Below are 18,235 nucleotides of genomic sequence, written 5' to 3'. Positions count from 1 at the left end.
CCTACTCAACAAGCTTGTTATAACAAACCCTGAAGACCTAAGGGCTCAGGTTAGCGACTAGAGCAAATAGAAGCTTTTTAGCACAATGGTCTAACACGTCCTAAAGCATGCAATGTCCTGGGTTCAATACCCAGTCCCACAATAGGTCAGACCTCTGACATCCCATCTAAAGGAATGAGAAACTGGTTAGACAACTTTGTTATGGTGAACCTGGTGTCAAACAAGGAATTGGAACAGACGGACATTAATTACGTCAAACATTGTCATTTCGTGAGATTTTATTTTCAACATTTTCAAACTTGTCATACATTATATGCTACTACTCATAAAAAAATTAAGTCATTAGCTATTCTTTAATCCCCTTTTATAGTCTCGCATAGAATCCCACAACTAAAACCAGTCACATGGGATTGTAATAAACTCAGAATGGGGCCACTCAAGCCCCCCCCCCCCCCCCCCCACCAACCAATCACCTCTATCCACTGCCCCCCTTCCAGATCAAACCAGGCAGCTACATGTTGTTTTCTCCACCAGAGAGGAATCATACAAAAAGAAACACATGAAAGAAGCACAGTCCTAAAAATGGTCAATTGGGTTTGAGTGTTTGTACAGGTATGATAACAGAAATGGCCACCATGTGGCACCATCCATCCAGCCGTCCATCTATCCGTACAGGTCATCATCATTATCCTCGTTAAACACTGGCCCCCCACCAGTGCCCCCAGTACCCTGGCTGGGACCGCTGCCCCCTGCAGCATTGGAGGGGAACCTGGGAGAGAGAAAATATTCACCATTACATAAAAAACATAAAAATTAAACACACCACCCACCCGCCCCGCAGTCACAGTCACACCCGTACCTGAAGCTGCCAAATCCTCGGCTCTGCTGCAGTGTCTGGGCAAACATCTCATATTTGCGGATGTCATTGTCACTGACGGAACGGCGGGCGAATCGCATGGCCTCCTCAAAGTGGTCCTTCCTGATCTCAGGTACAGGGTCGTCTTCTTCCACCTCCTGGAGACGAGGAGAAAGGTTAATTGAAAAAGAGAAAAGTAGACATGGGGAGAGAAACATTAAGTGAGCGAGTGAGGTGTGAGTGAGTGAGCTGTGAGCTGACCATAGCAGAGGGGTTGGTCTGCCTCTCCCTCTCTCGGCGAATCTCGTTCTCAATGCACTCTCTGATAGCCAGCTTACAGGCCCGCTGGCAGATCTCTGTAAGGTCAGCACCTGAGAACCCATTGGTCATCTTAGCCAGGAAGTCCAGATCAACATCCTACAGGAAAGACGGAAGAGACCAGGTTTAACCAATCATTTAAGGTTATATAACGGCATCATCAGCCCTTGCTACATTGGCATGATGACAGGCGTAGGAGGATGGACTGTTGGGGAACTGTGTTTGTTTTACCTTGCTAATGGGGCTCTTCCGGAGGTTAGCCTTGAGAATATTGATCCTGCTCTTCTCATCAGGCAAAGGGATGTATATGAGCTGGTCCAGACGGCCGGGTCGGAGGATGGCAGGGTCGATGATGTCAGGGCGATTGGTGGCTCCAATGATGAAGACGTTCTTCTTGCTGGACATGCCGTCCATCTCAGTCAGGATCTGGTTGATGACACGGTCGGCCGCACCGCCACCGTCTCCCACATTACCTCCACGGGCCTTCGCTATGGAGTCCAGCTCGTCAAAGAACAACACACATGGGGCTGCCTGGCGAGCCTGCAAACAGAGAAACAGGAGATTGAACCGCAGGGTTCAACGCTAACACCCCAGTTTTTCTCCATGATGATTTAGAATCTACTATAGTGCACCAATACAAAATGTTCACTTATTGTTGGAGAGTCACTATGTCATACCTTGTCAAAGATCTCCCTGACATTAGCCTCTGACTCTCCAAACCACATGGTGAGAAGCTCAGGTCCTTTAATGGAGATGAAGTTGGCCTGGCACTCATTGGCAATGGCCTTGGCCAGCAGGGTCTTACCGCAACCCGGAGGCCCGTAGAACAACACTCCCTTTGAAGGAGTCATACCGAACTTCAGGAACTTATCTGGGTGCTCCACTGGGTACTACAGGGAAGAGAGGTAATTAGGTATGATAATGTGTAATTAGGTATGATAATGTGTAATGTTAAACTGTGTGCTCTGCGCACGCCTTACCTGCACCAGCTCCTGCAGCTCCCGCTTAACGTCTTCCAGTCCTCCGATGTCCCCCCAGGTGATGTTAGGAACCTCCACCACCGTCTCCCTCAGAGCTGATGGGTTACTCTGGCTTAGAGCCCACTGAAAGAAAAACCCACGTTTAATATATAAAAACACATAACAGGTAGTATAGTATAGTTATTATATGCAGGATTGTGATATTGTGTGTAGTCCACCCTACGTAGTTTACAGTTGGTAGTGTGTTTCTTACCCTAAAGTCGTCCATGGTAACTGCAAGGGAGTTCATGACCTCCGCATCGATGGTCTCGTCCTCCAGGTCGATGAGGTCCATCTTCTTCCTGATGGCCTGGAGAGCAGCCTCTGAGCACAGGGCAGCCAGATCAGCACCCACGTGGCCGTGGGTCTCATTAGCCACCTACACAAAGAAAGACAGAGGGAGTTAACACATGCAGGAGCCCCTCAGAACACAATGCTGACAGGTACATGGACTTGGCAAATGCAGGGCTGGGCAGTAAAATACAGGTATTCATTCACAGACCGGATTGGATTTTTACTTTATCTAACACAAAAATTACATTACATTAAAGTTGTTCAGTAATGTTTAGACAATTATGGTAATCATAAATTTTTAAAAATCGGCAGTAAGAAACTGCTAAATGCTGAGAACTGCTAGCCAACTTTCTAGCTTGCCAAACAGATCCCCAGAAATCGTCCGACTAGCCCTAGTGGCAAAAATAAGAAAGTATTTATAAGACAAAAGAAATGACAATGATAAATTAGTGCATGAAATAAACTATGAAAATGCTGTAATTTATCAATAATGCAAATGGACAGCCATTGGTCGAGTATCATATGCAAAGTTGTACAAACCAGAATACTGTCAGTTTGGCCTCTATTTGGTTGAACGGTATAAAGCAATCAGAAAAGGAGAAAACCCATTAAAACTACTTAGAATTAAGTTGTTGCCATGAACTACACAAACATTTTCTAACGATTATTCAGAAACATCAAATACCATCAGAAATGAGAGAAATACAGTGATATGATATTTGGCCCATATCACCCAGCCCTAGGCAAATGTGTCAGACACTTCAATACAGACACACACCAAGGATACATCCCAAATGGCACCCTATCCCCAAATAGTGCTCTACTTTTGACCAGGGCTGTAGGGAATAGAGTGCCTTTGAGACAAAGAGTCATCACACACCTGCTCAAGGTCAACATCGTCATTCAGTTTCATGTTCTTGGTGTGGATCTGCAGGATCTCCAGTCTGCCTGTAGCATCAGGGATACCAATGTCCACCTCCTTGTCAAAACGCCCTGGACACACACACGTTTTAGCATTGGGAAAACCAATACACAACACCTGCACAATAAAACAATAACACCCTGTATCCAACAGATAGTGTGTATACGTACCAAATCTTCTAAGTGCAGCATCTATGCTGTTTGGTCTGTTGGTGGCTGCCATGACAATGACATGAGCTCTCTGCTTCAGCCCGTCCATCAGGGTCAGCAGCTGAGACACGATACGCCTCTCCACTTCTCCATGAGTCTACAACCACAGTTAACATAACAGCATGAAATGTCTCTCCATCTAACAGTTGGTCTACAGAAAATTTCAGACCACCATTTATTTATAGCTGCTACACTTTATTATAGTGTCATTGTTGGGTGACCTATTATTGTCCTTTAAAAAGGGGATTTCAGGTTTTAGTATTCCATTTTGATTAACCTCTTCTGCACATCAACCGATATACACCGTTAATACCCATTCCCCCTCTCCACACCTTCTCTCTCTTGGGAGCGATAGCGTCCAGTTCATCAATGAAGATGATGGCAGGAGAGTTCTTCTCAGCCTCCTCAAAGGCCTTCCTCAGGTTGCTCTCACTCTCCCCAGCCAGCTTACTCATAATCTCAGGACCTACGCACACACGGACCGGCACACAGACCGATAAAGGTCATACAGGGCAAAATCAAAACAGCTACCACAAAATGACAAAAGAATAGTGATATCGTGGAAAGTGATCCTCTACCAGGGACAGGGTAAGGTTTAGTATCTGACCGTTGATGAGGAAGAAGAAGGCTCCGGTCTCGTTAGCAACAGCTCTGGCAATCAGGGTCTTTCCAGTACCGGGAGGTCCGTATAGCAGGATACCACGGGGGGGCTGGAGGAGAGTGGAGGTACATGTCAATCTCCTTAGTGTTGTTGACAGGGGACATTAGAACACGTTTCCAATACAACTAAATGTTTCCTATGCTTAAGCCACCTGAAATCATTGACTTTAAAAGTCAAAAAATCATGCGTTTAAATTCTACTAATCAAGAAAGTGTGTAGAGGCTGACAGAAGGCATAGAACCTTCAAACTAAATTCTAGACCTCAAAGCCAGATCCAGTGCTTTAATTAATTTTCCCCCTCTAATCAGAGACGGATTTAGACTTGGGACACCAGGTGCGTGGAATTAATTATTGGGTAGAACCGACAACCAGCAGGCTCCAGACCTCATAGGGTAAGAGTTGAATACACCTGGCCTAGAAGATAGGAGTTCTGTGTGTTTTACCTTGACTCCTATAGCCTTGAACAGTGCAGGGTGTCTGAGAGGCAGCTCAACCATCTCCTTGATCTGAGCTAGCTGCTTCCTCACTCCTCCGATATCATCATAGCCCACCTCATTCAGGGACTCCTCCTCATCCTACACACACAGGAAACACACAAGTCAGTCTGAGGGTAGGTTTGCTCACCATTTGCCAGGTATTGGCAGGGACTTCAGGATACATAGGACCCAAGTCAATATAGACATCACCCCCCCCCCCCCCCCCGTTGCTGTGGACTTCAGGAAAGCATGCGCAACACCTACATTTCCATAGGCTAAATGAAGAGTGCTCTGCCCACAAGCGACGGGGAAGGTTGTGACCCACCTCTCTCCTGATAGGCTCTCCCTCGCAGTGGATGACTGTATCTGGGGCGACGATGCAGTAGGGGTTGGGGTCGGTCTCTACCACCTTGAACTCCACCGCACGCATACCCCCACGAACCAGGAAGATATCACCTACACACAATGACATCACATAATTAATTACAGAACAAACTATATTGTTCAGTCTTACTTTGGAAACAAAATGAATGGTAACAGGTGTGTGTACTGACCCTTGCGGATGGGCCTGTAGGCCTCTAGGAAATAGGGTTTGAGATAGACCTCAAACAGGTTGCCAGTGATCCCTTCGACTGTGTCATCAATAGGCAGAACATGAATCCTCTTCCCATACTTTACATCAGGACACGGCTGGATACTGTAGAAGGAGAAACGTCACTAATCTCAATTTGCTTTGGTAATTTTTATATAAATCAAATCGTATAGGTCACATACACAAGATTGGCAGATATTATTGCGAGTGTAGCGAAATGCTTATGCTTCTAGATCCGACAGTGCAGCAGTATCTAACAATTCCACAACTAAACCTGATACAATCTAGTAAAGGAATGAGAATATATAAGTATAACATATGGATGAGCAGCGACAGAGCAGCTAAGACCCAATAGATTGTGAAGGATACAGTATGTTCACATATCTCGTATGTGTATATACTTTAAAAGTGGCATTATTAAAGTGACTAGTGCTCCATTTATTAAAGTGGCCGATGATATCTGTGCTAGTGGTGACCGTTTCAGAGTCTGATGGCCTTGAGATTGAAAAACAGTTCCACTCTCTGTCCCAGCTCTGATGCACCTGTACTGACTGCCTTCTGGATGGAAGCAGGGTAAATAGGTAGTGACTCAGGTGATTATTGTCCTTGATGATCTTTTTGCCTTCCTGTGACATCAGGTGTTGTAGTTGTCCTGAAGGGCAGATCGTATGTGTTGTGCAGAATGCACCACCCTCTGGAAAGCCCTGCGGTTGAGGGCGGTGCAGTTGGCATACCAGGCAGTGATTACAGCCCAACAGGATGCTCTCCATTGTGTACCTGTAAAAGTTTGAGGGTTTTCGGTGCCAACCCATATTTTTTCCCACCCTCCTGAGGTTGAAGAGGCGTTGTTGCGCCTTCACCACACTGTCAGTGTGTGTGTGTGGACCGTTTCAGTCAGTTTGTCAGTGTACACCGAGGAACTTAAGACTGTCCACCTTCAATGCTGTCCCGTCGATGTGGATAGTGGGGTACTCCCTCTGCTGTTTCCTGAAATCCACATTCTGTTTTGCTGACATTGACTGAGGTTATTTTCCTGACACCACACCAAGGGCCCTCACCTCCTCCCTGTAGGCTGTCTCGTCATTGTTGGTAATCAAGCCTAACACCCTGGTGTCGTCTGCAAACTTGATTGAGTTGGAGGCGTGCATGGCCACACAGTTGTGGGTGAACAGGGAGAACAGGAGAGAGCTGAGAACAAATCCTTATGGGGCCCCAGTGTTGAGAATCAGCGGAGAGAAGACGTTGTTTCCTACCTTGACCACCTGGGGGCAGCCCGTCATGAAGTCCAGGACCAAGTTGGCCAGAGCAGGGGGTACTATGGTGTTGAATGCTGAGCTGTAGGCAATGAACAGCATTCTTACATAGGTGTTCCTCTTGTCCAGATGGGATAGGGCAGTGTGCAGGCGATTGCATCGTCTGTGGACCTATTGGGGCACTAAGCAAACTGGAGTGGGTCTAGGGTGACAGGTAGGGTGGCAGTGATATGATCCTTGACTAGTCTCTCAAAGCAGTTCATGATGACAGAAGTGAGCGCTACGGGGCCAAAGTCATTTAGTTCAGTTACCTTGGCTTTCTTGGGAACAGGAACAATGGTGGCCATCTTGAAGCATGTGGAGACAGCAGACTGGGATCGGGATTGATTATGTCCGTAAACACACCAGCCAGTCTGCGCATGCTCTGAGGACGTGACTAGGGATGCCGTCTGGGCAGGCAGCCTTGCGAGGGTTAACACGGTTAAATGTTTTACTCACCGCGCAAAGAAGTTGTTTAATTTATCTGGGAGCAAGACGATGTCCGTGACACGGCTGGTTTTCTTTTTGTCATCTTTGATTGTCTGTAGACCCTGCCACACAAGTCTTGTGTTTGAGCAGTTGAATTGCTCATTTGATTGCCTTACGGAGGGAATAATTACACTGTATTCGGTCATGTTTCCAGTCGCCATGCTTAAATGCTACATGCTTTCAGTTTTGCGCAAATGCTGCAAAAGTTTCTGGTTAGGGAAGGTTTTAATAGTCACAGTGGGTACAACGTCTTCTATACACTTCCTTATAGCGTATACGTCAATGTTATTGTCTGAAGCTACCCGGAACATATCCCAGTTCACGTGATTGAAGCAATCTTGGAGTGTGGAATCCGATTGGTCAGACCAGCATTGGATAGAAATAAGCACGGGCGCTTCCTGTTTTAGTTTATGCCTATAGGAAGGGAGTTACAAGATGGAGTAATGGTCAGATTTTCCAAAAGGAGAGCAGGGGAGGGCCTTGTATGCATCGCGGAAGTTAGAGTTGCAGTGGTCGAGTGTGTTTCTTGTGTACTGCAATCGATGTACTGATAGAATTTAGGTAGCCTTGTTCTCAGATTAGCTTTGTTCTAATCCCCAGCTACAGTAAATGTAGCTTCAGGATATATGGTTTCCAGTTTGCATAAAGTCCAGTGAAGTTCCTTGATGGCCGTCTTGGTATCCGCTTGGGGGGGGGGGGGGCGGATATACACGGCTGTGACGATAACCGAGGAGAGTTCTCTTGGGAGATAATACGGTCGGCATTTGATTGTGAGGAATTCTAGGTCAGGTCAACAAAAGGACTTAACTCTTCTATGTTGTTACAATTACACCATGAGTCGTTAATCATGATACATACACCCCCACCCTTCTTACCGGACGTTTGTTTGATGCACTGAAAATCCCGTTGGCTGTATGGACTCCGACAGCATGTCCCCAGCTAGCCATGTCTCCGTGAAACAGTATGTTACCATCCCAGATCCCTCTTTGGAAAGCAACTCTTGCCCTATTTTCGTCGACTTTGTTAACTAGGGACTGGACATTAGCGAGTAATATACTCGGAAGCTATGGGTGGTGTGCATGTATCCGAAGCCTCACTGGAAGAACACTCCGGCACCATCTCCTCCGATGGCGATGTTTTGGTAACCCTCTAATCAGTTCAAATGCCCTGGGAGGTGCAGACACCTGTGTCTGCATTTGCTTTGGGAAAGTCGTATTCCTGGTCGAAGTGCTGGTAAGTTGACATCTCTGATATCCAATAGTTATTCCCGTCTGTATGTAATAACACTTAAGGTTGTTTTCTGGGCAATCAAGTTAAGAAATACAAACAAATATAAATACTGAAGTTTCCTAAGGACTTGAAGCGAAGCCTCCATCTCTATCAGCGCCATCCAGTTAATATACAGTTGTGTGTGCGTACCTGATGACATCCCCCAGACGGACACGGAGATTGTTGCGGACCACACGGTTCATGCGGACCTTCTCATCAGAGCAGGTGTCGTCAGACAGGACAATACACACAGACTCCCTGCGCTTCTTCCCCTTCATCAGCACTGTGTCGCCACGGAACAGCTGCAGCTCATCCATCTTTGCCTAAAAACAGAGCACGGATGACATTAATTTCACTAAGTGTACTAAATACGTAGACCACAAAACAAGATATTTTCCACACAAGCAGCAGTATCAAAATAACACATAATAAAATAATCACATTCTGGGATTCTAAACGTGAACACAAATCCACCCAATGACCTGTATTTTAGGCCTACCTGAGAGAGAGAGACCACACTGTTGTCCTCATTTATGGATTCATCGACAATCAATCTGTTTGGTCTGGTCTTCTGCTTCAGAATCGCAGTGGAAAGGTCATCATTTTTGGATCTAGTTCAAACAGAAACAAAAGCGACAAATTAAAACTCAAAGCTGACCGTCAGATAATTCGCAGTTGTTCCTCCATAAACATGTAGTCCTTGTCTTATTCAGATTATTTAGAAACGTAATTTTCGTAGTCAGCTAGTCAACTATGCTAATGTTAGGTAGCTCGGCATAAATACTGTTAATTCATCGCCAGCTAGCAAATTTTGGCTAACTAGCTACCGTTAGCTCAGTAGCAGTGAGCAGATGACACAGCAAAAGGACAACTTTTGGGATCCCGAGCTGGCAAGCTACGGCTATTTAAACCAGCTAAAACATTGATGTAGCTAACGTTAGCTAGTTCGGTATATACACATTATTGCATTAGCTAGATATCTAGTTTACATTTTCGCAATATGCCATACTCCTAAACCATCATAACACTAACCGTTTATTAGTTAGCTAGGCTGGTAACGTTAGGCTAGTATGTTAGCTAAGCCAGTGACAAGGCCGACATTTTCACCTAGCTTTGAGTTAGCTAGCCACTTACGTTACCTAACGTTACGTAGCTAGCGAGTTGGCTAACTAGTAACGTTTAACGAATTGAGTTTTCAGTAACTTAGACATTTCCTGACTGTAATTTATCATCATGGTCGTTGGATGAGCTTGTCAAGCCCGGAGGCCAGCGTGTCACAGGCTAGTTAGCTTACATAGTTAGTAAAATGTGCCGGTAGGCCCGGCCAACTTAGCTTGACACAGCGTAACTTAGCTAGCTAACGTTAACTGCCTACCTACAAACGTTTGTCAAACTGGTCCCAATTACACTTTACATTAACTCATACATTAGTTAGCTAGCCAAGTTAATTCGTAACGTTAGTAGGGCATGACATATACGCTAACTAGCTAGCTAACCTTAGCTGAGGTATAATACTCGAGTTTAGTAACACGCTTGTGAAAATATACTTTTCTAGATGTGTTGGCTGTTTAGCTGACAGTAGTAAAGCAACTGGTAACACATTTCTACTTACTCTCCTCCCGAGGCCATGGTACTACTGAAATAGTATGTATAAATAAAAAGTAGCTCGCTATTTGTGAAGCGTCACTGGCAAAGTAACTTCACACCGATCTCTTCAGGTCCAATCGCTACTGTTATGGACTAGAGCTCTCAAATTGGTGCATAACGAGACACTACATTCGAGAACCCAATCACATAGGCCGTTTTAACATTTTCTAGAACGTTGTGAAATTGTTGACCAATTGGATTCACAGACAGTTAGTGGGCGACATCCATGTGCTCAGACCCATTGGCTAATGCGCCTGTCATTAAACTGCTATGTTCCAATCAGAGTGCACCGCGTTGAGGTTATGGCGACAAGTTAGATGCACTCGATTTATTGAAACCGAATTAGTGGCATTATCGGTCTATTCTCTGGTCCATATCTCGACTCTGCCTCGGTTTGCTGGGGCGTAAAATAAGTGCAATCCCCCATATCACGCTGACTGTATATAATCACTGTGTTGCTTTATAACATTAGCTCTCTTGATCTAACCTTATAGCACAAGTTAATCCTAATAGCAAAACAGAGAGACAGTTGTTTTTACCAGTAACAGGAGCTTGCTAAATCTCCCACACTGAACATTCATTAAAACAATAACTGACACAGAAGAGATAAACCACACTCTTTATGGTGCTGAGTAAATAAACAATAATTTCAAACAAAAATATTACATATTTACAGAAATAAGGCAACACCGTATCATATTTGTCATATCACTATAATGTACTACTGACACATTTTTACATAAGTCACTCAGACAGAGCACTGTGGCATTCCCAAAGAGTTGCCTGTCCTATTCCTTCTGTATGCGGAACAGGACAGGCAACTGCCTCGCCAGGCAGTGTGGCTACAGCTCACAGTGGCACAGTTGGTCTACAGAGTTCTAGTCTTGAGTGGCCATCCTCCAAAATCTTGGCTGGGCTTCAGAGGTTAACAGAGTTCCAACTCCACTTAATTGGAACTCCATTTCAGCCAGGATATGAACCTCACACTATGACGGGTGGGTAAAACCAGCTTGTCCCAGGTACAGGGCTTACTAAGCCTTATGAAGACATCCCAGAGCTTATGTGGACACACTAGTGTTTCTGGAGACACACCCTAGCTGTGCTGAGCGTTGACGAACTCCTCCACTCTGCGTTGGAGGTCAGTGAGGTCCAGGGAGGGGCCAGTCTGGGGGTCCAGCAGGTACAGGGGAACACCTCTGGAAGGAGAGAATGCAGACAAACAGAGGGTTAGGATGTGTCTCAAAGGACACCTATAACTCTCAATTTTATACTCAAAACAATGTTTTTCTACATGTTTTTCCATTTGTATTGCGAGTAAATCCAGGTGATCATTTGTACCACTGATGTCATCTTACTCTAATGATGGAGCTGTGCTGGAGCTCTGGGTCTTCTCCCAAAAGGCTGCAGCCTCCTGTCTCCTCCCCAGCCTCCACAGCACCTCAGTCAGCCACAGCCCAGCGCTCGCACACCCTGTATGCACACCCAGGGGCTGGATTACAATCATGTATTACTTACTAGATACTAGTCTACATAAAGACAATTTAATCCTGTAGTTGCCTGGTGCAGCCTGCAGGCTGAGCTGTAGGTCTCTCAGGGATTCCCTCTTCTGGTCTCTGTGTGTGAAGCTGATTCCTCTCCCTGCCAGAGCCATCCCTTTCAGCCTCTGCAGGGTCCTAACACCTAGCTCCAGCTTCACACAGCCTGCAACACAACACCAACACACATCAAGACAACCTCCAGATACACAAATCAACAAACATACAACATCAATTGACATATGTTCAAGTGGCCAGGCTGAATACTCACCTTTCTGTTTAACAGACACCTTCATCAGCAGGTTGATGCACCTGAAACACAACACACACTCCTTCAGAACTAGAAGACACAGTTTCAGCACTCAGGTGTAAGGACTGATGCTCATCTGGTGGAGTCGGTAACCCGACCAGTCTAATGTGAACTTCTTGATGTGATGCGATGTGAGCTTCACCTGGTGCAGTGTGATGCGATATGAGACTTTTTTGTTGTTGTTTTTTTTGTTGTTGAATTTGACCCTTTTTCTTCCAAATTTCATGGTATCCAATTGTTTTAGTAGCTACTATCTTGTCTCATCGCTACAACTCCCGTACGGGCTCGGGAGAGACTAAGGTTGAAAGTCATGCGTCCTCCGATACACAACCCAACCAAGCCGCACTGTTTCTTAACACAGCGCGCATCCAACCCGGAAGCCAGCCACACCAATGTGTCGGAGGAAACACCATGCACCTGGCAACTTGGTTAGCCCGGCCCACCACAGGAGTCGCTTTTGCGCGACCGGCCAAACCCTCCCTAAACCGGACGACGCTAGGCCAATTGTGCGTCGCCCCACGGACCTCCCGGTCGCGGCCGATTACGACAGAGCCTGGGCGCGAACCCAGAGTCTCTGATGGCACAGCTGGCGCTGCAGTACAGCGCCCTTAACCACTGCGCCACCCGGGAGGCCCGCGATATGAGACTCACCTGGCGCAGTGGGTGAAGTGTGATGCGATATGAGGCTCACCTGGTGTAGTGGGTGACAGCCTGCTTCCAGTCCTTGAGGTGGGAGTAACAGTGGCCCTGGAGAAGGTAGGCAGCCCCAGACCACAACACCACACCCAGCCGGTCCTGGCCTAACCCCAGCTTGTCTGGAGACCCAGGCACAGATGCCTCCATGGGCTCTTCCAGCAACAGCCTCTCTGGGAGCAGCTCCAGAGTCGTACTGATGACTTCATCACAAAGTGCCAGGCAGTCTGTAGGCCGCTGGGCTGTCAGCAGGGAGGAGCCAGCCTCCAGGTAGAGCTCAGGTAACCTGGGGAGCGAAGGGGCCTCAGAGAACCCCTGAGACAGCTGGTGATCTGACTGAAGAGCAGCTAGGAGGTCCAGGTAGTGCTCTACACCCTCTGACACACTACAACACAAAACACACAACCATAGGATAGCACACTACAAGATAAACAACAGTCGTACAAATTCAACCCTCTCAGATCTGAAGACGTTCCTAGGAGGTATGTCGACAATGTTGGCTATCTGGGAACTTGCCTTCCATGGAGCACACACTTCTGAGCCAGACTGTGTAGTACGCTGAGGGGGGAGGGGACAATAAGCAGGCTGGATAGGGATTGGCCAGGGAGCAGAGAGGCGGGACAGATGATAGGTGGGGCCACAGCAGGCTGGGTGGCAGGTGGCATCATCAGAACCTGGCACAGACACAAGACCCATCACATCTCAGTCAACTACTGCCTCAGACAGATGCCTTTAATCTGTGTGTGTCACTCACTGAGTGTAGCAGACGTAGAGCCTGGATCTCTGCTTGTGTGTTTCCCAACTGCCTGTAGACCAGGATGCTCTGGTGCAGTGCACACACACACCTCACGTCCGTCTCCAACGCCTTCCTATAACACTGCATAGCACTGTGTGGACGACCCTGCACATAAACACATCTCAGTTGTCATCACTCTCTCTCTCACCATGCGTCTGAAGGGCTTGTGAGGTGTGTGTTTTTACCGTGCGGCTGAGGCAGAGGCCTATGAGAGTGTGTATCTGGGCGAGCAGTTCTCTGGGGGCCAATGGGGAGGGGTCTCTCTGAAGAACAGTCAGGGCCTCTGAACACCGCCCCTCACACAGCAGCTCAGCACCTGCAAAGGTAAGGTCAGGTAAGGGTTAAACCTCTCTGACCTTGGACAGTTAAGTGTTAATCTAACCAGCATGGGGAGCTCTGAATGGTTCAGACCTTGAGCGATGACAGTGCAGATGAGAAGGAGGTCTTTTAGATCCCTGGGGTGCACTAGCACCGCTGGCCTGACTGCACTCCTCTCCACAGCCACCTCTACTGCCCCCAGTCCCTCAGAGAGCGATTGCAGCTCTTCCTGCAGACAGAAGGAACCAGAAAAACATGAATATTTGTGATGTCAGTGTGTAACAGTAAAGAACTATTGTTTCAAGACCTAATTTCTGATTACTTCATCATGACCTAATACACCAATCCTAGTGTTTTACACACAGAGAAATCCAATAACAGGTTGGTCACACACACACACACTACCTGCAGCTCCTGTATGTGCCCCAGTCTGCAGGTAGACAGCCAGAGAGCCCAGCTCAGACAGAGCAGATGCAGAGCACAGGAGCGCAGGGAAGGTGTGGAACCCAGGGACTTTAGAACCATACACCAGAACACTGGGGGGTTGGGAGGTGGACGATCACAACCTACAGCACCGAGAGCTGCACAAAGTATAGGGAGTGAGGTGAGAGAGATGGGGGAAGAGGGCAAAGATAGATGTGTGTGTTTCCTACCTGTGTGAGTGTGCACGTGTTTCATACCTCTCTCCAGGCTGTGTGTGAGGAGATGCTCTGCCTCAGTGAGTTGTGTCTGACTGAAGGAGAACAGACAGCAGTTATACACCACTGTCAACTCCAACTGGACATGGGCTGGCACCGCAAGTACACCTGGAGGGGAAGGAAGGTGAGGGGGCGGAAAGGGATGGAGAGGAGGTGAGGGAAGGTGGGGTGGATGGAGAGAGGAGGGGGGGGGGGAGAGACTTATCTGTATAAGACTGTTTTGGGGGGTGCTAGCTTAAATTAAATGCCATCTTAGATATTGCACCTTGTATTTTCTGTAATAGTTTGTGACTCTCCACGTAGCAACACTTCAGTAGTGTCAGACCCTGTTCCCGAGTTACTGCGTCTCCTCTGTCACGATGTTGCTGAAAAGACACGTTTGTTAGGGTGTTGTCACACTTGGTCCCTTTCAGACAACTTTTGTGAACTCAGTGCTGTTCCCTTAATTTTCTGTGCAGTGTTAATGCTCCAAAGGAACTCAGACCCTTAGAAAAGAGCCCTGTAGCGAACCGAACTGAGACCATCTCCAGAAGTGGTCTGAGTTTGGTACACTTAAATTCCACGGTCCGGTTTCCTTTTTCAGGTTTGCATGTTATTATTCCCACACCACACAATAGGCTACTGCAACACGGTTTCCCCTGCCAAATCCCCTCACATTGGTGCCACCATCCATTTGGCGACAGATTTTCATGTGAACATAGACAAAATGTGCATAAAAACAATATGCGCACTTTCCTACCAGAGATGGGTTTCCATGGAATTGACTTGTTGCGGAGAAAAGGCTGTGCGTGATGCCGTAGTGCACATAAACTACCCTTCCGGTTCAATTCCAATGTATCGAATATAAAACACAAGCTAAATGATTTTCCACAAATGTTCAACTCTACTGTTTGCGTTATATAATGTATGGTATTGGCAAGTGCGCTCTAGCCAACAGCTTGCAGATACAAAGCTGGTATAGCCCACTACATTAGATTATTTTTGACAAAATAGCGATCATGTCACCAGAATAATACACTCAATATTTATTGGAAAGGAGCACCAAGCTCATCACCCTGTGAAATTGCCATAACTTATTTAATCTGTAGCCTAATAAATGAGACGGGTGAATTTGCGACCCGCAATTTGGGGCGTTCCTGCATCTTTATACTTCTATTGGTCATTTTTAAAATTAGAATATTCGGGAGGCGTGGCACTCTAGGACAGTAGGTGCCGTTAATGAAAAATAAAGTTGGAGGTCAGCGATTGTTTGGTAGATAGACAAAAAAAAAAAAAAAAAAAACTTGGTCGACCAACAATATATACATTTTTTTATGGCACACGAGAAACCTGTCTGATTCACGCTTCTCGGAGTGGACTAAAGCATTGTGGAGGCTGCGGGAATGGCTCACCAGTAGTACATTTACCGTTAATTCCCAGATACACTCATTTCTATTAAATGGGATTGGGAGTCCCATAGAGCGGCGCTCAATTGGCACAGCGTCATCCGGGTTTACCGTCATCTGGTAAACTGGCAAAAGAGTGGAGTTTTCATTCAAAGGCAAGGACAATGTGAATACAAAGAGAACAGTTTTTTTTTTGTTTTACCCCAGAGTTCACTTTAAAGAGGACTATATGAGAAAACACCTTTAGACATGAAGGCTATGGAAGCAGTTACACTGAACAAAAATATAAAACGCGACATGCAACATAAAGAAATCAGTCAATTGAAATAAATGAATTAGGCCCTAATCTATGAATTTCACATGACTGGGAATACAGATATGCATCTGTTGGTCACAGATACCTTTAAAAAAAAGATTGTGGCGTGGATCTGAAAAACAGTCAGTATCTGGTGCGACATCTCCTTCGCATAGAGTTGATCAGGCTGTTGATTGTGGCCTGTGGAATGTTGTCCCACCCCTCTTCAATGGCTGTGCGAAGTTGCTGGATATTGGCAGGAATTGGAACACGCTGTCGTAAACGTAGATCCAGAGCATCCCAAACAGGCTCAATGGGTGACATCTGGTGAGTATGCAGGCCATGGAAGAACTGGGACATTTTCAGCTTCCAGGAATTGTGTATAGATCCTAGTGACACGGAGCCGTCCATTATCATGCTAAAACAAGAGGTGAAGGCAGCGGCTGAATGGCATGAAAACGGGCCTCAGGATATCTCAGGATAAAATCTAATTGTGTTTGTTGTCCATAGCTTATGCCTGCCTGCCCATATCATAACCCGGTCCTCACCGCCACCATGGGGCAATCTGTTCACAACGTTGATATCAGCAAAGACCCTGGTGAGGACGACGAGCATGCAGATGAGCTTCCCTGAGAGAGTTTCTGACAGTTTGTGCTGAAATTCTTTGGTTGTGCAAACCCAGTGTCATCAGCTGTCCAGGTGGCTGGTCTCAGACAACTCTGCTGGTGAAGAAGTCGGATGTGGAAGTCCTGGGCTGGCGTGGTTACACATGGTCTGTGGTTGTGAGGCCAGTTGGACATACTGCCGAAATCTCTAAAATGACGTTGGAGGTAGAGAAATTATCTGGCAACAGTGCTGGTGGACCTTCCTGCAATCAGCATGCCAATTGCACACTCCATTAAAACATCTATGGCATCGTGTTGTGACCAAACTGTACATTTTAAAGCTGCCTTTTATTTTTCTCCCAACACAAGGTGCACCTGTGTAATGATCATGCTGTTTAATCAGCTTCTTGATATGCCACACCTGTCAAGTGGATGGATTATCTTGGCAAAGGAGAAATGCTCACTAACAGGGATGTTAGCGCCTTTGTGCACAACATTTCTGAGACATCTTTTTGTTTCAGCTCATGAAACGAACACTTTACATGTTGCGTTCATATTTTTGTTCATTATAACGTTAATTAACTGCCAAATTCAATCGATAGAGGGCAACACTTTGTGGTCAAGAAGGGATCCATCATTTGTAGCAAGTTTAGGATAATTTACGTGACAGGTTGAGAATTAGGAAAAGGGTTAGCCTAAAATGTTATATATATATATATATGAGTATACTTTTGACAAATGTTGGATCCATCTAGACATGACCCTTCTTTTGTTGGCTAGCTAGCTAGCTATAGTAGCTCACCTTCCACTTGTCTACGATAGCGTTATTTTCTTCAGTCCATCTGTCCAGCAAACATGGAGCAGATACGCGAGACATCGTTGTCACACAATCCTTTACAAGTATTTCAAAATACAACCGCTCGTGTCTCTTTGTTGTTGTTTCGAACTTTCCCTCTCTGGAGTCAAAGACAGGAAGCTATTTGTCAGCGAAGAATGTTCTGTCCAGCGTATGTCCATGTTGCTCTACCGCCGCCTACTGGACAAAGCAGGCAACACTCGATTCCATTCAAAGGGGCTTTAATGGCATGTGAAACATGTTACATTACCAAAGCAAGTGGGGAAAAAACTAAAGTGAGAATAAACTAAAACAACGTCAACAAAAAAAGTACAAGTGTACAGTAAACATTGCACTCAAACGTTATCAGCTATGTACAGTGATTTAACCATGTGCAAATAGTTGTAGTGTGAACAGTAGGGGACGATAAGTAAACAGATAATATTGGTTGTATTTCAATGATGTATGTGCTCCACTGGTTGCCCTGTTTCCATGGCAACAGGTCACAAATCTTGCTGCTGTGATTGCACATTGCAGTACTTAGCCTAACATATATGGGAGTATATCAATGTTTGACTTGTTTTCAAATTCTTTGTGGATCTGTGGGAAATATGAATCTCAAATATGGCCATACCTTTGGCAGGGGGTAAGGAAGTGCAGCTCAAATAAAATTACAATTAAATCAACTTTACACATATTTTTCAGATGTTATCGCAGGTGC

The 18,235-nt window shown here is 46.0% G+C and overlaps 2 protein-coding genes across 2 annotated transcripts; both read right to left on the bottom strand.

Moving 5' to 3' along the window:
* Positions 1 to 260: 260 nt before the first annotated feature.
* On the bottom strand, positions 261 to 10,342 carry LOC110525771 (transitional endoplasmic reticulum ATPase). Its single transcript, XM_036979905.2, has 17 exons — positions 10,010 to 10,342; positions 8,897 to 9,008; positions 8,548 to 8,720; positions 5,310 to 5,452; positions 5,081 to 5,211; positions 4,723 to 4,854; positions 4,226 to 4,328; positions 3,951 to 4,084; positions 3,580 to 3,715; positions 3,368 to 3,480; positions 2,408 to 2,572; positions 2,155 to 2,277; positions 1,852 to 2,064; positions 1,406 to 1,714; positions 1,118 to 1,273; positions 860 to 1,014; positions 261 to 769 (listed from the first exon to the last, which is right to left on the bottom strand). The coding sequence occupies exons 1-17, from the start codon at positions 10,024 to 10,026 to the stop codon at positions 664 to 666; spliced, it is 2,421 nt and encodes an 806-aa protein (XP_036835800.1). The 5' UTR covers positions 10,027 to 10,342; the 3' UTR covers positions 261 to 663.
* A 307-nt stretch (positions 10,343 to 10,649) lies between these two features.
* fancg (FA complementation group G) lies at positions 10,650 to 17,726 on the bottom strand. The gene is made up of 13 exons (XM_036979906.2): positions 17,482 to 17,726; positions 14,660 to 14,759; positions 14,377 to 14,502; positions 14,102 to 14,277; positions 13,790 to 13,925; positions 13,564 to 13,694; positions 13,337 to 13,483; positions 13,099 to 13,256; positions 12,581 to 12,967; positions 11,851 to 11,891; positions 11,602 to 11,745; positions 11,400 to 11,514; positions 10,650 to 11,240 (listed from the first exon to the last, which is right to left on the bottom strand). The coding sequence occupies exons 1-13, from the start codon at positions 17,554 to 17,556 to the stop codon at positions 11,138 to 11,140; spliced, it is 1,839 nt and encodes a 612-aa protein (XP_036835801.1). The 5' UTR covers positions 17,557 to 17,726; the 3' UTR covers positions 10,650 to 11,137.
* Positions 17,727 to 18,235: the final 509 nt, after the last annotated feature.

This window comes from Oncorhynchus mykiss, chromosome 6 (genome assembly GCF_057628025.1).
Source record: "Oncorhynchus mykiss isolate SJ-2025 chromosome 6, ASM5762802v1, whole genome shotgun sequence".
Lineage (NCBI taxonomy): Eukaryota > Metazoa > Chordata > Actinopteri > Salmoniformes > Salmonidae > Oncorhynchus > Oncorhynchus mykiss.
This window is presented reverse-complemented; position numbering and strand designations above follow the sequence as displayed.